Source organism: Paramisgurnus dabryanus, chromosome 16 (genome assembly GCF_030506205.2).
Source record: "Paramisgurnus dabryanus chromosome 16, PD_genome_1.1, whole genome shotgun sequence".
Taxonomy (NCBI): domain Eukaryota; kingdom Metazoa; phylum Chordata; class Actinopteri; order Cypriniformes; family Cobitidae; genus Paramisgurnus; species Paramisgurnus dabryanus.
The window spans coordinates 12,152,742-12,176,142 of record NC_133352.1 but is presented as its reverse complement, the minus strand read 5'-3'; the positions used below and the strand labels follow the sequence as shown (position 1 = coordinate 12,176,142).

Genomic DNA, 23,401 nt, shown 5'->3' with positions numbered 1-23,401 from the left:
TCTTTAATAGAATCTGTGTCCATTTAGTTTACATATTACAAATACACAGATAGTGATGCTTTGTTTTGAATGGAGATGGGGTGTGAGACTGACTGTGAGTGTGTACAAAAGCTTAGTTTTTAATAATGGTTGTTGTGGATCCTGTATAAAATTTGTCTTAAGCCCTGTTTTCTCTCTCTCTCTCTCTCTCTCTCTCTCTCTCTCTCTCTCTCTCTCTCTCTCTCTTTCTCTCTCCCTATACTGTAGTTTGCAATGAATTGTGGGAGCATGCTAAATGCAAATTTTACAGTTATGTCTGCAATACTGTATTTTTGAAATAGGCTAATATGTAAATGCTACAGTACAGGACAACATGTAATGACACTTATTATTTTATTTTATGTATTTATTTAAAAAGTCAGCTGTGGCACTAGTTTGGAAATAAAAGCTTTGGCACTTTACAATAACTGCAATAAATGCAGCCTATTAAATGAATTATAAACATTCATGTAGATTCTGATAATGTACATATCTTTGTCAAAAATGTAGACAACATGTGTGCGTAGCGCAGTACGTGTGATGTCACGACGTCATCAGCAAATTTGCGCCCGGTGCACATGCGCATTGCGAGTTTGCGCAGACAGGTGTCTACGGTCGGAGTGGAATGAAGAAGTTGCATCTGATAATTCTTCCATTGTGTAAGTAATATTTTTAATTTGTCACATTACAAACACCAGACTGTTCATCAGAGTTAAGTATTAGCGTTAGTTTCTCTGCTGAATTTATTGGGCGAGTCTGTAGCACATTATTTGATGTAATATGCGCGTGTTAGTTTGATGCACATGTTGGAAGACAGGGCTCTCGAGTCAAGTCGCACGCATTCACCGTTAGACACACGCATTTCAGTCAGTTCACACGCTCACACGCCACACCTTGTATTTCTCAGGCTGAGAAGTAAGAGATAAATTATCCTGCTTCGAGTTTTTTTGTGTACTCAACTTTACGCAGCGCCGCATGAACTGACAAAGATGACATCAGAGTACCGCGAGACATGTTGCGGAAGAGGCTAATTCCTATCGCTCTCGCGTTACTCTGATGTCATCCACTTGTCGTTTCTTGCAGCGCCTCGCCTCATGAAGTCGTACTTTGATCAAAGACAAGTACAATCCTATAATCTACTCAAAGTGCTCTTTTTTCATGTACTAATTTTGTACTTAATATAGCCTACATTTTTTGTTCCTTAGTACATATGAAATATGCTAAAATGTAATTTAAAAATGTATTTAGGTACCACTTGTAATACATTTGAACCCATCTTTGTATGAAAGATGAGTACAAGTTTACTTAAATACATTTATGTAATACAAGATAGTATGTTAAATGCATTTCACTTCATATTCATGACATCTCAAACACGGAGGAAGATATTTTGAGGAATGTTTGTAACCCAATCTTTAATGAGCCCCATTCACTTCGAAAATAAGAAAAATAATTAATACTTAGTCCTTCTAATTGATGCTATTTCTTTTTTATGTCCTGTTTGTATGAAATATAGTTACTTTTTTTTTTTTTAGGGAGCAGCAACTGCAGCTGACATGGAATGAGGATTATCGGATTCACCTCTCACTGATCATCCAAGGTAATTTGGATACAATGAATACAAACTATTTTTTGCTTTCTTTTGTAATCATTAATGTTTTTTTTATTTTCTAGTGTTATCTGTATTTTTTGGTTTACACAAGGTACCTACACTGCAATAAAGAGCTTAAGTAAATAAGTAAATTTACTCTTTGTATAGTCGAATAATCCAAAAAAGATAATTTTAAATTATTTTTTATTCACTTAATTTAGATTGAAGCTAGACAAAATTTCTTTCTTGATTTAAGAATTTGAATATATTTAGACTGGAAAAAAGACAGAATTACTAAGCTCTTCTTTGCAGTGCATGCCATGAACCATACTGTCACAACCATTATTAATCCAAGTTTACTTTATATAGGTGAATTGATGACCTCAAGCAAATGGATGTTGTCATCTGAAGAGAAGGTTGTCCTGGGCCCATGTTTAGAGGCATTTGGGGCATATCTGACACATATCACAATCAAGCTGCATGCACACTTGAGTTTATTCAGAGGTAATTCAGAGCATAAACTCTTAACCAATATCTATTGTATACTTGCAAGTTTTTTTGACTTCTAGGTTAGGTTTTTTAGTTAGTGACTTCTTTTTTCAGGGGAGCAAATTCAAAATATGTGTTTGTTGCGTCATGTGAACCATGTGCATCATGTGTATTGTCAAAATGAGTGCCTGCTGAACACGCATCGAAAGGGTTTATGATAAGTGACGCTCACGTTCACAAAATACTCCCAAGACACTCACTTAACACATCACACATGAGATAAAGCCAGTATCTGGCAAACGCGAGCATCTCTTTTATCATAAACCATTTAGACGTGTCTGCAGCAGGCTTGTATTTTGACATCTTGCGTGATGCACATACATTTACATGACGCGCTAAACACATATTTTGAAATGGCGAGCAACACACATGAAGAGCTAAATACATGTTGTGACGAGCTTTGCATTATGTGCCCTCGAAAAAGAAGTCACCGGCCGTCACTGGCTTTATCATGAGTTGACACATAGACAGTGATTATGCACTGTTTATCTATAAATCCCTGTCATGTTTCACACCAAACTCTAGAGCAGATACTAATAACTATGACACTACCACCACTGCATTATGGGTTGAAATTAGTCAAAATAACAAATACATGGACATTTCCCGGCGAACTTGATGCACGTTACAACTGTATTTTACCATACACAAACAAATGCCATAAGATTGGAATATATGAAATTCAGAATTTAAATGAATGTGTATTGATTTGTACAAATGGAGACATGTATGTGAATAAAATGTTTAATTTTTTTGTTTTGTATTTATATATATCATAATTTGCCCATGCAAAAAAGGAGATGTGAATTTGTGGATCAGGTGACACGCCTACATTTATCCCGTTCTGTTCATTTGGATTTTGAGATTTTCATTTTGCCGTTTAAAGCATTTTATGAGCCAAATACAAACAACTATCAATGAATGAACCAAACAAATGCGTTTCATTTTGTGTTGGAATTTAATTATGTGCATCAAACAGGATGAATGCACATGCATTGCCTGGTTCACAAATGCACATTGGTGGTTTTGTTTTTGCATGCACAAATTGTGATATTTGTGAATTTCAGTGATTATATTTTTTATTAGTTTATTACAATTTGTGTATGCAAAAACTTCAATGTGCATTTGTGAATTAGGCGATGTACATGCATTCATCCTGTTTGGTTAAATACAAACCACGCAACAAAAGTCGCAAAATTTGAATGAACCAAACATGTGAATTTACATGCATCACCTGATTCACAAATGCACATCAGCATTTTTGCATGCACAAATTGTGATATAATGATACAAAATATAATCACTGAAATTCACAAATGTCTCTGTTTGTACAAATCTATGCACATTCATTTGAATATTGAATTTTACGGACACAAAAATGAAATGCATTTGTTTGGTTTATTCATCGATAGTTGTTTATATTTGGCTCATATAATGCTTTACATGGGGAAATGAGTCTCAAAATCCAAATAAACAGAACGGGATAAATGCAGGCGTGTCACCTGAACCACAAATGCACATCTCAGTTTTTGCATTTTTATTCACATACATGTCTCTATTTGTATAAATCAATACACATTAATTTAAATTCTGAATTTTATATATTCAAATTTAAGACATTTGTTCGTGGATGGTAAAATACATTTGTACTGTGCATCAAGTTCACCAATTTTTATTTTATTGTTTTAGTATATGCTGATTTTTTATAATAAGATCTTCTGGTTGTTGTTTTTTTTTAACAGAGAAGTTGTGGGCATCAGTCCTGAAACTGGATAAAAAATTTGCTGCTGGAATGTGAGACAAATAAAGGCATGGAATGAACCCAAATGTATGAACACTGCTACGAAAACTAATGGACTTTGAATGGCTTGCCAGTTAATTCCAATGGAATTGAAGAAGAGACTCTGACAAGATTTTCAAGTTTGTGTTTAATTTAAAAGTTTATCTTCATAGATAAGCAATTTAAAGGTAGGCACAGTTAAAACTATTTCTTGTGTGTTTGTTTAAACTGTAAATTTATGACTGAAGTTTGGTCACTATGTAGTAATGTGTTCCTTTGTGGTTAATTAAATGCTGCAGTGCTTAGTGGTATTCGTTGTTGTATTTCCAAGGCTAAAGCCTTATTTTGTGATCTGCATTGTATTGGAGAGTTTTGGAAACTAATACTTATTATCTTAATGCATTGGAAAGTTTTGGACTATTGAACAATAAATGCATTTGGCTACATCTGTGATTTTCTGTTATTTTAAGTGTTTTAGTTTACATTACATTAAATGATTTATCACAGCAGTTAAAAAAAAATTACAGTAATTTTTTTACAGTGTAGGCTACCATGACACAAGTTGCAGCTCCAAAAACATTTCTTAGTCAAGTTGTATAGCTACAAGCAGCACAAAACCAAAGAAGTGGATTTGATGAAGTCATGTTGTAGTATTGCTGAACAATGTTCACCAGTTAGAGATTGAGGTGGAATGTGAGTTAACAGTGGATGTGGTCTTACTTTGCAGCAAGAGCAAAACCCTAAAAGTTTCAATGCTGAAGAGGGATACATTTTAAACACTATAAATTTACTGATTTATGTAATTTTACTTACATTTCTACAGAAAAATAATCAATAAAACATTTACAGAAATTTTCTGTAAAAATAATTTTTTAATCTGTAAAAATGAACGGCAAATTTCTGTGGAAATTAACGGCAAATGTCTGAAAATTAACGGCAAATGTCTGAAAATTAACGGCAAATGTCTGTGGAAATTAACGGCAAATGTCTGTGGAAATTAACGGCAAATGTCTGGAAATTAACGGCAAATTTCTGTGAAAATTAACGGCAAATGTCTGTGGAAATTAACGGCAAATGTCTAAATACACTAGTCAACATTCGAAGTGGATCAAAACCTTTAATAAAAGTTTACAAAAAACCAATCCCTAATACCCATTCTTGTCTTAGGACAACTTTGATAAACTTTTTTGATCCACTTGAAATGTTGACTAGTATATTAACGGCAAATGTCTGTAAAAATTAACGGCAAATGTCTGTGGAAATTAACGGCAAATTTCTGTGGAAATTAACGGCAAATGTCTGAAAATTAACGGCAAATGTCTGTGAAAATTAACGGCAAATGTTTGTGAAAATTAACGGCAAATGTCTGTGAAAATACATTTTTGATCTGTAAAAATAGTATGAATTGCCTTTAAAAAACATAATTTTGATGTGATTGTTAATTACAAGGAAATACTGTCATTTTAATGGTAAATCTTTAAATAACAGAAAATATCTGTAAAACAAAAGCATTTTACTGTTTAATGAAAAAATTGGAAAATTCTGTAAAAATATACAGAATATTACCTGTAAAAAAACGTTTTTTTTTTTACAGTGTAGTATACCATGAATAATGACTGAATAAATAAGCTTAAGCAACAAAATATTGTTTATTTTTGTTCAACCAAGTTGTTGTACTCTGAGTCAGGCTAATGTCCACGCTAGCTGCTATATGTTTTGCATTGAGATGATACTTGAGGCTCGATGTGCTGCTGTGATATGTGAATTCCTTGTTGCATAGCTTACACACAACCATGCTCTTATCGACGCTTCCATCCGTTCGTTTTTTATAAAAAAATGTCCCATCCACGGGCCCAACCAAAGGGATCTCATCAGCTTCTTCGTTCATGTTCACTGTGGTTTGTTGTTGTCCGAAGTCATGAACGCTAGTTGGTGCTTCAGTATAATCGGTCCGCCGAAACTCATCCAATGAGAAATGTTCCGCGGTGCAAAAACAAGTGCGATTAAAATGCTTTAAAAATGTTTGACGCGTTATCTTTTGTGTAATTAATTCATCTTAATTAACGCGTTAAAGTCCCGGCCCTAATTTTTATATATAGTTAATTTAAAATGTACACTGTAAAAACATGCAGCATTTTTGTGAAATCAACATATATTTGTGCGTTAACTTATAAAAACAAGTTGAAATTGTTTAACTTAATTTAAGTTATGCCAACTTTTTACATGAAAACTTAATAGTAGTTTCAATTGACCAAATTGTTTTAACTTCATGCTGTCTTTTTACAGTGTCAAGACAAGCATCTTCACTACTATTGATCATACTTAAAAAAAAAAAGATTTTAAAGAAAGTCGAAGTTACTTTATAAGCACCATTAAGTTTTTCCAAAATGTGTAATCTAATTTCCCTTAATATCATTTAATTTGAAAATGTTAGAAAAAAATATCAGATCAAATGAAAATACAGATTTTGAGGAATAATTAATTGTTTGGATATTGTTAACGGCCATTTGTGTTTTTTTCATTATGGACCTGCAAAACAACTTTACGTCAATAGCTGAACTTCAACCTAAACGCTAGTATACAGCATTAATTAGCATATAACGTTAACTCAGCAGTCACAACTTTGTTATTAATTTAATGTGTAATTTAATGTTGGGGCGTACATCTCGACTGTGACGTCACAGTTTGTGTTATGTTGAGATTGGTCTGTTTCCCAGCTGTCTTTTGCATGCATAAGGTTTACATAAAAATAAGAAAACAAACAGGTTTGAGGCTCACGATATGTCATTACCATGCTCAAAGCGCTTATTATTCATCTAGGCCTTGCAATACAGTTTTTATGTTATGGCACCTTCTATGGATCCATAACTCAATCTTAGTTCATTTAACTTATTAACTTAAAAAAATGCAAAAACAAAAAAATAATAAATTCAAGTGCAATTAACTTAAATGTATCATAATGTACATAATGCTCTGAAAAAAGCCCTTGCGCCGGATAATTTTGGATCAAGTTCGGTCAAAGATTAAGAGCTGATGTGACAGATAAACAGTTGATAAAATGTCAAGAGTTTTAAGATCTTTGTAGTTATAGTTAATATTATTGATGTTGTTTTGTTATAGTTTTCTGTGAAGTCACCGTTCAGTGATCAGTGTTTGCTTTAGTATGCATGCAGCACATTCAACTCGTAGTTCTCTTCGCTATAATGATGATAAATGTGAACAATGTACTTTGCTGTGATTTTGCAGAATTCATTTTTTATTCATTCATGCACTTTGTTAGAATATCCTTCAATAGACAACATGAACACAAGTTAAATGACACTCTTACCTCATGTGAACAACAAGTGAACTTATTTGTTCAAGTACATTATACAAACTCCAAGTTTGGTCAACTTGACATTTTAAGTTCAGTCAATGCCCACCATGTTAATTGAACTTTTAACTGAATTCAGTCAACTTATTACAGCTTTCAGTGCTGTGTTTAATTTATATGCACAAAAACTTTGTGAATATTCTTTAAATGTGACATGCACAACACAGTTTTATGTATAATAATGCAAATGCAATGCATGTTAAACTGAAGATGCTTGAGGTTTTGAGAGCATTTCAAACACCTAAAACGCTTAATTTGCCTAAACATGAATGCAACTACACAGCTATAGAAAAAACAAACAGTTAATATCTAAGCTACATACACAATTAATTCAGGAACACTGCTCAAATATCAAAAAGTGTCCGAATGTGCCTGAATTCACTCTATTATGAACACTGACTTACTGCCATTCAACATTCATTACTTTTAATTCTGGACAGCTGAAGAGCTCCCCCAAGTGGTGAAATGAGCAACAGCTGCAAATGACAGGATTATTGCTCAATGATGCTCTTTTCATTAAAAGACTGATGTGTTTTCCCGACTTTTCTTTATATTCTAACAAGCAACAGTAAAAATTTAACGTTAAGAGGAATTTGCTGACGTTAATGTACTTCGGAGAACAAATTAAATCTGTCGTCGACTTTAACGATCGGTAGATTTATCACCACATATGGAATGTAAAATGTATACTTGCCTTCGAGGAATAAAAACACTTCAGATTGCAGAGGAAGATCAACCTTTATTTATTGAAACTGCTTGCATACAAAATATATTGCACTATAACCAAACAATGTCAACATAAAACCCAGTCTGTTCTGCTATTATGTACAAAGAAATTATTACCCAAAGTGCAGTAACATACAAGGTCAGTCTACCTCGGTTGAGTATCTACAGTATTTCATGTTCGTTGTTTTTTTTCAGCTCTTATTCAAATCGCAATAGCCTATGACGTGTGCAAGAGATGGTTTTACAATTTGTCATTTTCATATACATTCCAAAAAAGAAATAAATACCTAGAAAACAGTCTGTTTGGCAACACTTCAAAGATTCTGAACATTGTTTTTGAACAGACTGCAGTGAATTGCGCCATCTTGCCAGTTTACTGCCTGCCGTAGATGCGCAGGTTGTAAAAATACTGGAGCGTAAACCATTTAACACCTAATTTTGACATGAAGGCTAAATTTAAGAGCCACACAAGGTGTCGGAAAAAAGTGGTTCGTGAACACCGACCCGTAGAGCGAATCCTCTACAAGTCTTGCGTTTATGTTTGTTAAGTCTTGTTTTGCGTTTCATCTCAATTCCAACAGTTTTTACAGGACACGGATTCAGGCAAATCACTTTGAAACTGGTTGAGATAAGCTTAGCAGGTAGAGCTGGCTATCTGCCAGGTGACTAGCAAGAGCAGAAAAGAGAGTAAAAGAGGATACAACCGACGCCTTCTCGCTGTACAGTCAAATAAAAGCAGGAAAAACTACCATGGCAAACATCACAGTAGATTTCAAAAGGATGGTGGGTTCGTCTTTCCAAAATGTAAACTAAAGTTTAATGCACAAGCACTACTTAGATAAGACAAACGGTATTCATATCAAAGTTAACATTGGATTTCCCGTCTCATCCTTCTCGAAGCGAATTCAGCTGCAAAAGTACAGTAGACTCAAAATTAGCAAAGATTCCTAAACTTCAGTTTAGTTATGTAGACAGCATACACGTGTTTCACCTGCTGTGGAAGTCTTATCACATTCTAGTTTATTATAGGTTCATAGATTATAAAGTACTTGCAGAGGAACACAAACATGATAAGTGCACATTTAAAGTTCAATCTAAAAAGAACAGCAACAATCTCTGACTGGATGACATAATATACAGTATGCAACATTTTCAGTCTATGATGACCCATTTTTAGGACAAAGACAAAGTTACGGATATCTGATATAAGTGCTTCACACCTGATGCTGAACAATACAGCAGGAGAGATGGCAGTTTACGGTGGCCAGCATGGAGCGAGAAAGAAATAGCATTTCCACCCTGTTTGTGAGAAACTGTTAAGAAGCTAAATCACATCATGTCTTTATTATGAAGATGGGAGGTAAAAAAAAAGAAAACTTCTAACAAATGAATAACTGCTCTAGAAATATAAAGATATGCTAAATTTGGTGATTGAATACATTGCTGCATTACAAATCGATATTCACCTCTGGGTGGTTGGTTACAATTTTTTGACATCCAAATATTTACCTCTTATGCATGAGTACTAGTTTAGTTTGGTTAATACAATTACTACTCACAATTCATTCGTGAGAAAATATAAATCGACTGATTCGATGGAATCCTGCTTTTCAGACATACAAAACGTTTGTGAAATACATGCAGCACAGAGAGAAAAAACACCTCTTGTTTTCTGCTAAGATTGCAACAAATGTTGTTTCAACAGGTGTTGTTCTTGTTTTCTTCCCTGATTTTAACATCCAAATTATGATACTATCCACTCTAGTTAAAGGCACAGATCAGACAGAGCAACCTTTTTTTTTTTTACAGATTTTTATACTTTTTGCCATTTTTATTTCGTTTTTTTGCTAATGATGTGGCCGAGACCTCACATCAGAATGGGCTCGAGTTACCATGGACACCAAAGCGTGTAAAAACAATGTATATGCCATGAGATGTGGCATAAACTTGGGCCCCACGAGATTGAGTTCATGTTTCTTTTTTCGGACATTGCGGAAAACGAAAACTTTAAAAACCAATTGCTGGAAAATATACTTTTTCATTTTTTGAGATGCATTTTTTGTCCACAGTTTCTGTTAGTTTCATAGGTAGTTATTTAGAAAGTCAATTAGAAAACAAGTAGCTTCAGTTCTGATTTAGAGACCGGTCTCTCTAATCGATGAAGACTACGAAATTCAACACACCGTACACCAAGAGACCGTGTCTTATACCACCATTAACAATTACAAAGTGTGCTTTATTGTCATGCCTCTCGACAGCCCTACTGACCTGGTTCTCTTTGGCCTAATGTGTCTCTAATGAAGAAGCATCTGGATTGGTGGAGCTGAGTGAGATTAGGGGGGCACGTTTTTTACGAAATGCCATTCACGACAGCTTGGCTGTCTGGGCCGTCCTGCTTCTCTTTTTTCATTCCTCGCTCTTTCACGGGTCTTTGTCGGTTTCCTCCACTGTCTCCTGCTTGACTTTGAGATCCTCGGCTGGTGTGGACACTCCTCTCGTTATTGCTGTCAATGCGGATCTGAAGAACAAAAGCATGACTGGATTTTTTGTAAATTAAAATGATTTATTTTGCTTAGTACCAATACTCAAAATGATAATGCCTCAAAATATCTTATCTGCACTGGACATCAGTAACAATAAGGTATTTTCCTACCATTAAGCAATTCTAACAAGGGCTGCAATGACTAATCGCGTGTCCCATTAAAAATGCCATTGAAATCGATTCAGAATCGATTCTGTGCTTGAGCGTGTACTACGGCATTTGGTCAGTAGGAAGTCCTTATCAATCTAAAATCATTATGAGTCGGAGTCGTTTATAACGTACATTTAAAAAAGAAACACTCGTTAAACAAAATCATTCAAAATATTCTTTATTATCATGAAAATACCTTAAACAATTTGAAGATCAGCGATATAAATATTCCTTAAGACATTTCCTGGAATAGCATTTGTAATGCTGCTACTTCTATGGCACAAAGGGAGTTTCTGCACAAGAGCACCCGCTGACTTTGGGATGTGCATTCGAATTCATTCATTGAGAAAACGCACATTTGCACGATTAATCGTTACAGCCCCAATTCTTATGGAGGACCACAAGAGTCATGCAAAATGTAATAAAGAACTTTAACTCTTTCACCGCCAGCATTTTTCATGATTTTCACAAATGTTTAATGCCTTCCAGAAAATGCTCCTTTTTAAATATATAAACATAAAATATATGAAATAAAAGAACAGACCCTCTGCTTTCAAACAAAAAATCAGTTTCATCCTACCTTCATGTGTTCTGTTTTTATCACCTGTTTCATCAAAAACACCAAATTTTGAGCAAAAAACTGAGATAATTCCATTTTTGTGAAGGACTTTTGATAGAGATCAGATGCAGAGCGATCTTTAAAACATACACGGACATACAGCTGTTTGCCCTAGGGCAATACTTCCGATTTTTATAAGTTGCGGAATAATAGCGGTATTGCAGATTGACGAGATATCTCGTCAATGGCGGGGAAAGAGTTAATATTTAATAAATACATGGACAATAAAAATAGCAATGAATAGATTTGTTTAAAAATTAATTAATTAATCTATGAATAAATAGACAAAAGGTACAAAAAAAATCATGATGCAACATTGAATTAGGCAATAAAAAGTGAGATTATAAAAATAATGTAGAAATGAAATATTAATCCATTAATAAATAGTTGAAAGTAATATAACAATTTACAAAAACAACATAAAACACTTAAGTTCATCATTTTAAATTGCATTTATGAATTCTTAATTAAATAATGGAATTTCAAAATGTATTTCAAAAAGCAATTTAAAAAGAGAAATAAATAACTGGATTTATAAATTGAACTACAAATACAGGTTTAAATTAGGAATTTTAAAGGGCATTTCGGTTTAACATTTCTGTTTTCATTTTCACGATGGTTCCCTTATTCTTTTCGCTATTCGATTAGCTTTTCGTTTTAGCCTCTCTATTTAGCTTTTCCGTGACTCTTTGGGTCCTCATCCGAGATCTATAAATCTGCGCAAGATGTACAATCAGAGCCAATCAGCGAGCTTGTTACATCCACCTGGCCATAGCTAATTTGCATTTCTCATTTGACCATTTGCAAGGACTCAAAGAGTCACGGAAAAGCTAAATAGAGAGGCTAAAATGAAAAGCAAATCGAATAGCGAAAAGAATAAGGAGAACCATCGGGAAAATGAAAACAGAAATGTTAAACGGAAATGCTCTTTTAAATGCCTAATTTAAACCTGTATTTGTAGTTCAATATATAAATCCAGTTCTTTATTTCTATTTTTAAATCGCTTTTTGAAATACATTTTGAAATTCCATTATTTAATTAAGAATTTATAAATGCAGTTCATATTTAAACGATGAACTTATTGAGTGTTTTATGTTGTGTTTGTAAATTGTTATATTACTTTGAACTATTTATTAAAGGATTAATATTTCATTTTGTATGTTATTTTTATAATCTCACTTTTTATTGCCTAATAAATGTTACATTTTTTTTGTAACTTTGTCTATTTATTTATAGATTAATTAATGAATTTTTAAACAAATCTATTAATTGACATTTTTATTATCCAGGTACTTATTAAATATTGAAGTTCTTTATTAAATTTTGCATGACTCTTGTGGTCCTCCATAAATTCTAACCTAACACACATCTTAAAACAAAGAGCTTTAGGGCAGATGCTTTTATTGGAGGCTTTTATTAGCAAAAATGTATTCATTAATTATATTCAATACATGGGTTAACCACCATCAACACACGATATAACACACAGGGTGGCAAATGTAATGACTTAGTACCACAAAACAACAATTTCTGTGGTATGGGTAGCACAGACTGAAATACATGCAGTGAATTTTCCTTATTCCTTTACTATTCCTAAAAGTAAGGAATAGTTATTTCTGAACTGATTAACCTTATGAAGTTTTTCTTGTGTGACACTGAATGGTAAAATAATAACTGCTTGAGCTGTATGGTCACATATTTGTGACGGGCAAAGCTGATGCCCACAGGGCAGTCACATATTTGTGATTTGAGAACAAATGGTGATGTCACCGGTGGTGAAAGACATGCGCGGCTAGATGAGTTTCACTCACACATTCAAATGCTGAAACACTCATCTATAAGCACATTTTCAGTTTACTCATGTCAGACACTCAATGATACATTACCTGCAATGTGTCTCTCGAACTGCGAGAGCGGGACTCATTCCAGTGCATGTCTTCAGCTGCACAAAATATAGGAATAAATGACTATACAACAAATTGACAAATTTAATAAAACTAGAGATTTTTAAACAAAATACTTCTATATGAGACTTTAATCTGGATTTCCATTTAATCTAATTATGACATTAGGAGAATAAAGATGATTTTAGCTGGGTTTGCAGGCAGGATCACAATTATTCAAAGAATATTAAGGGCTTTGAGAGAGGGAATAACTTTACAGATTGCATCACTGACTTTTGTATCCACCTCTTCCTCTCCCTCCACGACCCCGGGGTCCTCCCCCCCTTTTACGTCCATCTGGGGCCCTTTTGGGATAACCCATGGACTCCTCATCTGTAGGGGCCAAGGACCAGTCGCTAAGTTCTTCTCTGTGGTCAGACTCAGTCTCGGACGCATTAGAGGCTTCAGAGTTGGTGCCTGGGACAAATACAAAAAGCAGATATGATATAGATATATCACAGTGGCAAGAAAAAGTATTTGAACCTTTTGGAATTTCAATGTTTTCTGAATACCATGAAATGTTTTTTTTTAACTATGAAGGCTTGAATTAAAACAAACCAACTACAGTTTCACTGATATTTATTGGAATCCTCAATCAAAAAACAAGATTCAATTAATTGTCGATAATAATTAAATCGATAAAACTTAACAATGGTCAAATAAGCAACGTCATGCACGTGTGTGCTGCGCAATACACAAAGCAGGAGAAAAAAATTAAGCGATCACGTATAAGTTAAACTAGCCATGATCACAAAGATGCTCGATGCAAAGCACACACCTGGGCTTTTAACATCATACGAGACAAGGCTGGCAACGAAAAGGCATCCATAGTGGATCTGATAGGGTTCGATACATAAAATAAAAAATAAAGTTAGCTTTCTGAAAGCAAAGACCCTCTCTAGGAAAGCCTGCAAGCTTAGTATAGCAACGAAGACCAAAAGCGGTTTTAATGAACAGGTTAAAATGACAAAAAATTTTGTGCCATTTTGAATGTTTAATGAGTGTGTTTGATAAAGACATGAAAGATCAGATTTTTTGTTTAACTTTTTTCAGACATTATGTTGGTCAATAACCTTGACTTCAGATCACAATTTATGACAAATTTATTCAGAAAACCTTCATTTATGAAATGATAAACATTGTACAACAGCTGTGTATAGAAAAAAGTATCTCTGAAAGTATGTACTAAGTATTATGAGAGTATGATGCACTTTTTGGATCTGTCATACCTGAGGCCAGTGTTGGGCCCCGCCTCCCTCTTCCTCCCCGACCAAACGGCTTCACGCTACCACCTCGCGAGGGTCCCATTCCATTATCAGCCACGAAGGGTTTTTCTTTCTCAGGTCTTCCTGTAGGAGCCCTGGGGCCTCCACCGATTTGTCTGAGCTGCTCATCAATCTGCAGTCTCTCCATTCGGAGCTGATCTACCTCCTGAACAAACCCATCAAACAAATATTCATGTGAAACCAACACAAATAAATTCATCTTGGGCTTATGAGATGATATGAGCCATCATCTATTTCCCAAAACAACATTTAAATGTAAAATTTCACATGCACAGATGTACGCTGTCGCTGCGAGGACAATCTGCAATCCAGAAAGGATAAATACTAATTCTTACTTTCAGATAATTCAGATGGTAGTCCAGCAGAATATGAGCATTTGAGATGCTTTCTTTCGTACCCACAAACACAAATGGCACCATTCCCTGTAGGTGCAAAAGTAGAAAGAAGAAATTGGATTATTTAATTGCATACTGTATAAATAATGCTTTACAAAGGGGTCACAAATAGGCAGTACAGCACAGTAAATAGACAATAGAGAATAATTAACTCCAAGTAAAGACTACACTGTTTACAAACTAGCATTGGGTCAAAAAGGAGCAAATCCAACTTCTGTGTTAAATTTACCCAGTTAGTGCTTCCTAACTGATCTGTATGATCTGAATATACTAAAGAATTAATCCTGTACTATTAATAGACTTCACAGTCCACACAATTGCAATGATTGCATTTTCCCAGTGTTATTACTTTTGCTCCACATAAATATAAGTGAGTTCAGCTACAAACACACAAACACTGACCTCCTCTACTGGAGAAGGCTTTTTGTCATTTTCTGGTTCCACTCGAACACGAACAACTCCCGATTTATCCACAACCTCTTGAATCAGCTTCCCACTCTTGCCAATGACTTTGCCTGAAGGCCAGGAACGCAATAATAAACTGATTCATATCAAACACCATGGAGCAGGAAAACAGGTGTAGACCGTGAAGGAGAACATGGTTTAATTTTTTGTCCTTACCGACTAAATTTTTGGGAACTTTGATAATATCTTCGGAAAATTCAAGGTAGCTTCTGGCCTTCCGCACAGCCTCCTGGTCCTGGAATTCACAGAAAACCAATTACAAATGAACGCTGAGTTTAAGGATGAAATCACTTTAAGCAGAAATTACAGAAAAAGACATTTATTCCATTACCTCTCCATAGATGTGAAACGTGCACGTTTCTTCATCTAGATCAATGGTGGTGACCCCTGGAATCTTCCTGGCTTGTTGGATATTCGCCCCATGGGTGCCTATGGCCAGTCCCATGAGATCATCACGAACCACAAACTGCTCATGAAACCTCGAAGCCAGTTGTCGAGAACTCTGGAGCCAAAAAAAGATGGTGAATGCAAGCATTTCAATTTAGTTTGTTTACTTTTAATATTTAAATTCAGTGTTCAGAAGCCTCAGGGTCATTCATGTCCACACATATATTAGGTTTCATTGAAGGGCTATAAAATACTAAAACACTTTAAAATGCTAATAGATCAGAACATATTCCACTTTTCAGTATGGACCTACAAAACATAACTGTAACGTCAAAAGTAGAACTTTAGCCTTAACGCCAGCATATAGCATTAACTAGCATATAATGCTAACTCAGCAGTTACAACTTTGTTTTTAGCATTGTAACAACATTGTAATTAATTTAATGTGTAATTTAATGTTTCAGGCATACATCTCAGTTTGTGTTATGTTGAGATTGTCCTGTTTGCATGCACAGGGTTTACATAAGGAGGAAACAATCGTGTTTGAGGCTCACAATATGTCATAACCACGTACAGATCAATGACTAGGTAAATAAAGTTTTACATTCTACGGCACCTTTAATGTAACTTGTGTTAATAATTTAAAAAAAGCTCAATTAACTTCTTAAATTCAGGGCACTGAAAAACACAAATATCACGTAAAATAATCAGACAACTGCAGGTCTCAATGGTACCTGGAGAGGCCCTTAACCATATCCATGCAATATCCATATAACTGGACAGATCTTTATTACTAGCAAGTCCAGTCAATTTCATTAGTCTCTCTCTTTCTCTCTTACATCTAGGCATAGGCCGGTATAAGATTCTGGCGGTATGATAACCTTTAGCAAAAACCTTAACCCTATTTGGGCTAGATTAGTTTTACGGGGGTAGATGGAGTAATGTAATTTTACCACAGGACGTCTGTAATATTGATGGTCAATTCAGACGGGATTAGAAATCCCTTTAAAATATTCAGAAGTGGGAGGGGGTAACACGATTGCCTAGCGCATCACCTCTCATTGTCACGTGCACATTACCTTGCTTCCTCACATCAGATGTGCAAAAACATGACACAGATGAGGAAAACTCGAAACGCTGTGTTTAATTTCAGTTTGGGGAGAACGTCAGTTTCATATATATATAGCTGTACAAAAAGCAAAAAAATATCGCTGCACAAAAAGCCGTCAAGTGCATCTAGGAGAATAAGCGCGTACGCGCATCACATAATCAAATTGTATCGTTTTGGAACAAAACTCTTCACTTGGACTGAAACTAGGGATGTCTTCGATTAATTGTCAAGAAGAATTAAATAGATAAAACTTAACGATTGTCGAATAAGCAAGATCATGCACGTGTGTGGTGTTTTATTTTAAGCTTTGATTGTGTTTACAGTGCGCAATATAACGTGTTCATGTTTCACGTGTAAAAAAAAATATCTGTATAGTGCTGTTTTCACTGTCCTAAAAAAGGGCTGATGTCTTGTTATAAAAAGTCCCTCCTACAGAAATACGGGTAACACTTTATTTTACGGTGTCTTTGTTACACATGTTACATGTAATTATTATAGTAATAACAGTTAATTATGCATAATTACATGCCACTAACCCTAAACCAAACCCTAATCCTAACCCTAACCCCAACCCTATAGTAAGTACATGTTATTAATGATTATTACTTAGTACTTAAACGTATAATTACACTGTAACAGTGATACCGTAAAATAAAGTGTGACCGAAATACGTAAGGAGTTCTGATTGTGTAGCTTGTTTAGTGTGTTGTGATTCGATAGCAGCTTAGCTTGCCGTTAGCTTAGCTGGTGACTGACGTATTCCTGTGGTCGGAGTTTAGTCAAAAAAACTGTTCTACTGACGTCATTAAAGCAGGAAGTAAAGGGCTGTAGTCCAAACCAGCCGTTCGCTGTAGGCAGGGTTTCCCGCAGCATATTTCAGTTAAGGCGGCCCGCCTAAGCTTGGAAACCCTACTGCCTTAACTAACTTGTCCAAAAAAAAAAATTCGCTGCACAAAAGGCCGTAAAGTTCATCTCGGAGAATAGCGCATACGCACATCACACTGCATGCCGGGACGCGCGCCACACGGCCGAAATGAAAAAGACGTGGTCCGGACCGTCACTGTCTGGAGGATAACTAGCCAGTTGATAAAACATCTCTGAGAATAGCGCGGACATGCTTCACACCGCGAGCGTGCACGCGCACCACACGACCGAAATGAGATAAGACGTGCTCCGTCATGTCTGGAAGAAAGACAGTTGATAACACACGTGTCCGTGAGAACTGTAAGTGGACTTATGTTTTGGGTTTATTCAAGCCTGTTATTGTATTAGTCTATAGTTCTTCTAATTTTAAATAAGTTAGCTGGTGATTTTGTTGTTTGAGCAACCTGCTAAGGTTTTACGTGCATGTTGATTCAATATAATTGTTGAGCGCTCTTGCTCACCTTATTCATGTTCATTATTTACATGCTACAGTTACACTCCTTCAAGATAATGTAATTAATAGTGGGAAATAATCAGTTTTTACAATTTTTGCGCTATCTATCATCGTTCGCCAGACGATCTACAACATCTGCTTTAGTTGGTGTTTATTAACCCTTTAGTTTCACTTCATAACACAGCTATTCCCATTAGAGGTATCTGTTAAAAACATTTAAATTCATTAATCTAGTATGTGTTCATTTTTTGTCATAGTTTCTTCAAAATTAAGTTTTATTTGAGTGTTTTAAAAATAAATATTTTCTTAATTTATTTTATTAAAATATTTTAATTTATCATGACGCATACGGACCCCGCCCCTTTGGTTGCCACGCCCTTGGCCCCACCCACCCAACCGTACCACCTTGACTAACAAATTTTCTGCGGGAAACCCTGCTGTAGGCTTTGAAAGGCGAATTCTGTAAAAAAAAAAACATATCACCTGGCAGTGAACTTTGAGCTTTAGCTTTTTACAGGTATTATTTATGCTATTATAGCAACATTACACACTAACTAGGGTTTAAAAAAATGGGATCAGGAGGAACGTGACCTAAGAGACAAATTTAAATTGATGATTTTATTAAAACTACATTTAAACATTTTACAATCCCACTAAGCATATTATTTAGACAAAAATAATAATTTGCATGAAGAAGCTGGTGTTTTTAAGCACATTTTCATTTCATTGGTTATATATGCCACTGCAGTAAAGGCTTATTGCACGAGTACAGGTAACAATTATTTGATGGGATATTGAAAATTGCATAAATTAAGATCCCTAACTGAAACCTATTTTGAAAAACTAAGACAATATCCATACGATGCATATGCATCTGTAATTATAGACCTGCATATCAACAGAGTATCAGATTTTGCCTAGATAAGGGTATGGGGCCATCACAGCTGTCCATATGTATGCAAGTTAATACCCTTTGCACCTGTTAAATATAGACGGCATCTAAAAACAAACCTTGTATTTATGTCCAGAAATGTGCTGTCTGACAATCCAACAGTAAGAGACCAGTAAAGCTATATGACTTGCTTGATTCAATGCCATTGTAGCCATTTAATATCACAATCCGTAAGTTAAAAGGATTACTGTCTTGCCAGCATTGAGAACTATTAGGAGCTTTGCCGACTAGCTGTAAATTGTGCGAATCGGCCGTGCCGTACCTCCAGCTGTCTGGTCGCTTCCTCGTTTCTCTGCATCAACGTCAGCTTTGTGCGCAAACTCCTGAAGTGCATGTCGCTTAACATTGCGATTCGCTTCGCTGTGACCTCATTAACAGACTGAAAAAAAAACAATCAAATTAATAAAACTAACAAAACTGACATGTCAACCATTTAGTGTTCTTTCTGAGAGATCACAAACATTGCAACTTACCAAAATAATCAGCTGCTTTTCGTCCGAGTCGTATGTGACGTTAAATGCCCCGATCGCTTTTTTGAAGTCTTTGTGAGCCGAGTCTTTCGCACACCTATCAAACACACACAATGGTCCTGCTACTGTACATACGTTAAAAATACATTGCAAAGATGCAATCCAGATTTTGTAATTTGGCGTGTGAAACAAAGCATAAACCATAATGTGATTAAAACTTACATTTGTCTTAGGTCTTCAGGAACATCTAGTCGGGTTTTGAGAAAGGTGTTCTTTGAAGTTAGTTTGTTGGGGTTCACTGGCCGTAGTCTCTCTAATGTGACTATTTCATTTAGTGTGGCATCACAGGCCGCATATTCTATGACGTAGAACTATAAGTAAGAGAAAAAAAATGAAATATTGTTAAAATGTTACTTTATTTACCTTTAAGGGGCAGTTTCCTGGACAGGGTTTACATTAATCCAGGACTAGCTCTTAGTTATTTAAGGTACGTTTGTAAAAACTACTTTAATGTCCTAATTGATGTGCATTTTGAGACAAAACAATAGCACTTGATATACATTAAAATAAGTCAGTGCAAGATGTTTTTAAATTGAGCCAGCTCAAACATGCATTTTAGTATAAGCCCTGTCTGGGAAACCGCCCCTATATGTATTCAAATATAATAATCCAAAATGGGTTACATATTTCTACATGAAGAGCTTTGACTAATAATCTTCTGCATACGATTTGTATCCCAATTGTCAGTCAATGTAACTAAAAGGCTATAATTTCACAAGTGCTTGCTTGTCAAACTGCTCACCTCCCCTTTAACCATCCGAACTTTGGCTAGCCACCATCCACAGGGCTCCTTATCATTGGCCCTAGAGTACACCTGTGCGACAGACAAATACAACTTTAATGTACGACTCCAATATCATTTTTTCATATGGATGGTGATGGTACCAACCTCAACTTCATCGCTCTCATTTATCTCTTTCTGAAATCCAGTTGGAGGTGGAAACCGAACTTCCTGGAAGGGAATCTGCCGTTCTGGTTGCCAACTGCAAATGCAGAATTCATAAACTCATTCTTTTGAGTTTTTGCGTAACCTTACATAAGCTATAATGTTACGCAAGTAAAAGCACAGCATACTGTATGGTTGTTATCTCCAAAATTGTTCTTAAAGGGATAGTTCACCCAAAAATGAAAATTCTGTCATCATTTACTTACTCTCATGTTGTTACAAACAAGTATACATTTCTTTGTTCTGATGATCACGAAGGAACATATTTTGAGGAATGTTTGTAACTAAACTGTTGGTGAACCTCATTCACTTTTATAGTATTCTTTTTTCCTACTATGGCTGGAATGGGTTTGGTTACAAACATTCCTCAAAATATCTTCCTACCTGTTCATCAGAACAAAGACATTAATACAGGTTTATAACAACATGAGAGTGAGTCAATGATGAATTTTCATTTTTTGGTGAACTTTCCCTTTAAATGGCAAACCATTGCATATATAATTTATTTTTATTACAATGTATGTGTGTAATAAAGTTGAAACTCACTTGTTCTCAAAAGCCACTGTCACTGTACTTTCATGAACATCTTTAATAAAAGCCTGCAATAGAAAACAAGAAATCAGTAAATATTAGATGGCAGGTGCTTTAAATCCAATTGAGCTACCTACAAAGACAGCACCCCATCATATCCAACAATTCTGTCATTAATGCTTAAAAACAGGTGCATTTTATTAACCACACAATTTAGGACATGTTTGATTGCCAATGGCATAAGCACTCAGAGGAATTACATAACGTTTCATTTGCATGTAGGTTTAAGGTTCGGCATTGATGCCTTCAGACAGGCTTCACGTCATGCAAAAGTGACATTGTACTATTGCTAAACATCACATTATTAATTATCGCCCTTAATTGGACTGATTAATATTAAACACACAGATACAGTAGAACCGAGCCCTTGCGTCAGAATAAACTGGATTTACGAAACAGAAACTGGTATGCATTTATAAAATCACCATAGAAGAATATGTCGCCCCATCCTAAACGCTTATTAACGGCTGACCAAGCAAACACACGTCGCGAGGCCTGGCGTTGTAAAGCAAACGGGCCTACCGCACAATCAAGCGCGAACAACTGCACGGTATTCGAATATTTCCCGATATTCGAAATCGGCCTGACAGTCAAGCGCACACAAAAAACCGCACAACGCGATAAAAGAACCGCACCTTGTAGAAAGCTCCGCTCGCTCCCCGCACCTCCACCGCGAGCTCGTCCATGACGCCAGCAATGTAATACAAACGGATCACAGCTGCAGTGCACGCGCGCTTTCTTTAACACACCGCGGCGGTATTCCGCGACCGATTAGCAGCGCGTAAACCGACGATCGTACTCGTTTCCAGTGAAACGAAAACGAAACATTGATATGCAGACGGTCCGCAGCAGCTGCCGTTGAGCGCCTTGATGTAAACACACAAGAGCCTCCCTATTTCCCCCCGTCACGTGACACGGGCCTGCTTGCCTTCGCTCGTGGACACGCCCCCGTCACGTGACATAGTATCAGCTTCGGTTCTTCTGCTTGGTTACCGCGCAGACTTCAAATGCTGTAGGGCTGCATCACATTTTGATTACTTATACTATGCCTTATGTACTGTTTTTGTTATGGGAAAGTATGAGGGCAGTAAAAGAGATGGGACATAGTGAATTCCGGCCACAATTTAGTACTGATAGTTCGGGCTATGTTCGACGCTGCGCAGACCGATCGGAGTATGATATCAAACTACCGCGAGAGCTGTGCTTCCGAATCACTCTCGCGATACGTGATGTCATTCCCTTATCGGTCTGCGCAACTTCGCATGCAGTTGAACACCATGCTGTTTTATTATATTTACAGAGTTATATTGATAAGACTTGCCAACTTTAGCAGTAGAGGTTAAAAAGAGAGACTCTCAGTTGCCCTAGTTAAATAAAAGACCATCTGTTTGTAGGCTGCCGCTTCTGTTATGTAAGATGTACATTTTAGATGTAAATTTAGGGAAATTTTTAGATGTGAAACGAAAGTAAACATTGCAACCAAAAACAGACTGTGTAGGTCTGCTTCAGATGCTTGTACTTAAAGACCGTTTAAAAGTTTTGAAGTCACCCCACATGGTATAATTTAGTGTTTACCATAGTTAACTGTAGTAAAATCTTTATCTACTTATTAAATGAAAAGGTTATGGTAAAATGGTCAAATGGATTTTGTATGAAATTGTATGGATGCAACTACTTTTAAAGTGGAAAGAGTTTGATCATAAGGTTACTGTCCTACAAGACAACAACGCCTGCGGGATTTGCTGCTGACATAGAATGAAACTCCACTTGAATAACCTGAATGATCTGAATGTCTTGAATCTGAATGATACAATGCATGAGTTCTGTGCAGCTGTCATTGCTATTTTAAACTTTGTAACATTATAAATGTATTTAATGATCATTTGTGATCTAGTTATACATTTGCAAAATGTCATTTAATTTATAAACATACAAATGTTTCATAGTGTTTTAAAATGGTAGTGCAGTACAAAACCGGGTTTCACATAGAGCTTTAGCATCCAAGTTTAAGGAAATCTTCTTTTAAGAAAACACATTTCTCTACCACAATGGGATTTGAACATGGGTCT

At 35.7% G+C, this 23,401-nt stretch overlaps 1 protein-coding gene and 1 long non-coding RNA gene across 3 annotated transcripts; one reads left to right on the top strand and one right to left on the bottom strand.

Moving 5' to 3' along the window:
• The first annotated feature begins 618 nt into the window (after positions 1–618).
• Positions 619–4,461, top strand: LOC141280883 (uncharacterized). Of its 2 annotated transcripts, none has more exons than XR_012335207.1 (4): positions 619–677; positions 1,554–1,618; positions 1,979–2,113; positions 3,901–4,461. It is a non-coding gene; the product is annotated as an uncharacterized lncRNA (long non-coding RNA). The 2 variants fall into 2 exon arrangements; XR_012335206.1 differs by having other exon boundaries at positions 621–681; positions 1,558–1,618.
• A 3,569-nt stretch (positions 4,462–8,030) lies between these two features.
• Positions 8,031–22,252, bottom strand: fmr1 (fragile X messenger ribonucleoprotein 1). Its single transcript, XM_065268122.2, has 15 exons — positions 21,968–22,252; positions 21,288–21,340; positions 20,685–20,778; positions 20,538–20,609; positions 19,958–20,106; positions 19,739–19,832; positions 19,528–19,644; positions 15,769–15,939; positions 15,594–15,672; positions 15,375–15,487; positions 14,913–14,999; positions 14,521–14,722; positions 13,526–13,708; positions 13,235–13,290; positions 8,031–10,555 (listed from the first exon to the last, which is right to left on the bottom strand). The coding sequence occupies exons 1-15, from the start codon at positions 22,016–22,018 to the stop codon at positions 10,388–10,390; spliced, it is 1,689 nt and encodes a 562-aa protein (XP_065124194.1). The 5' UTR covers positions 22,019–22,252; the 3' UTR covers positions 8,031–10,387.
• Positions 22,253–23,401: the final 1,149 nt, after the last annotated feature.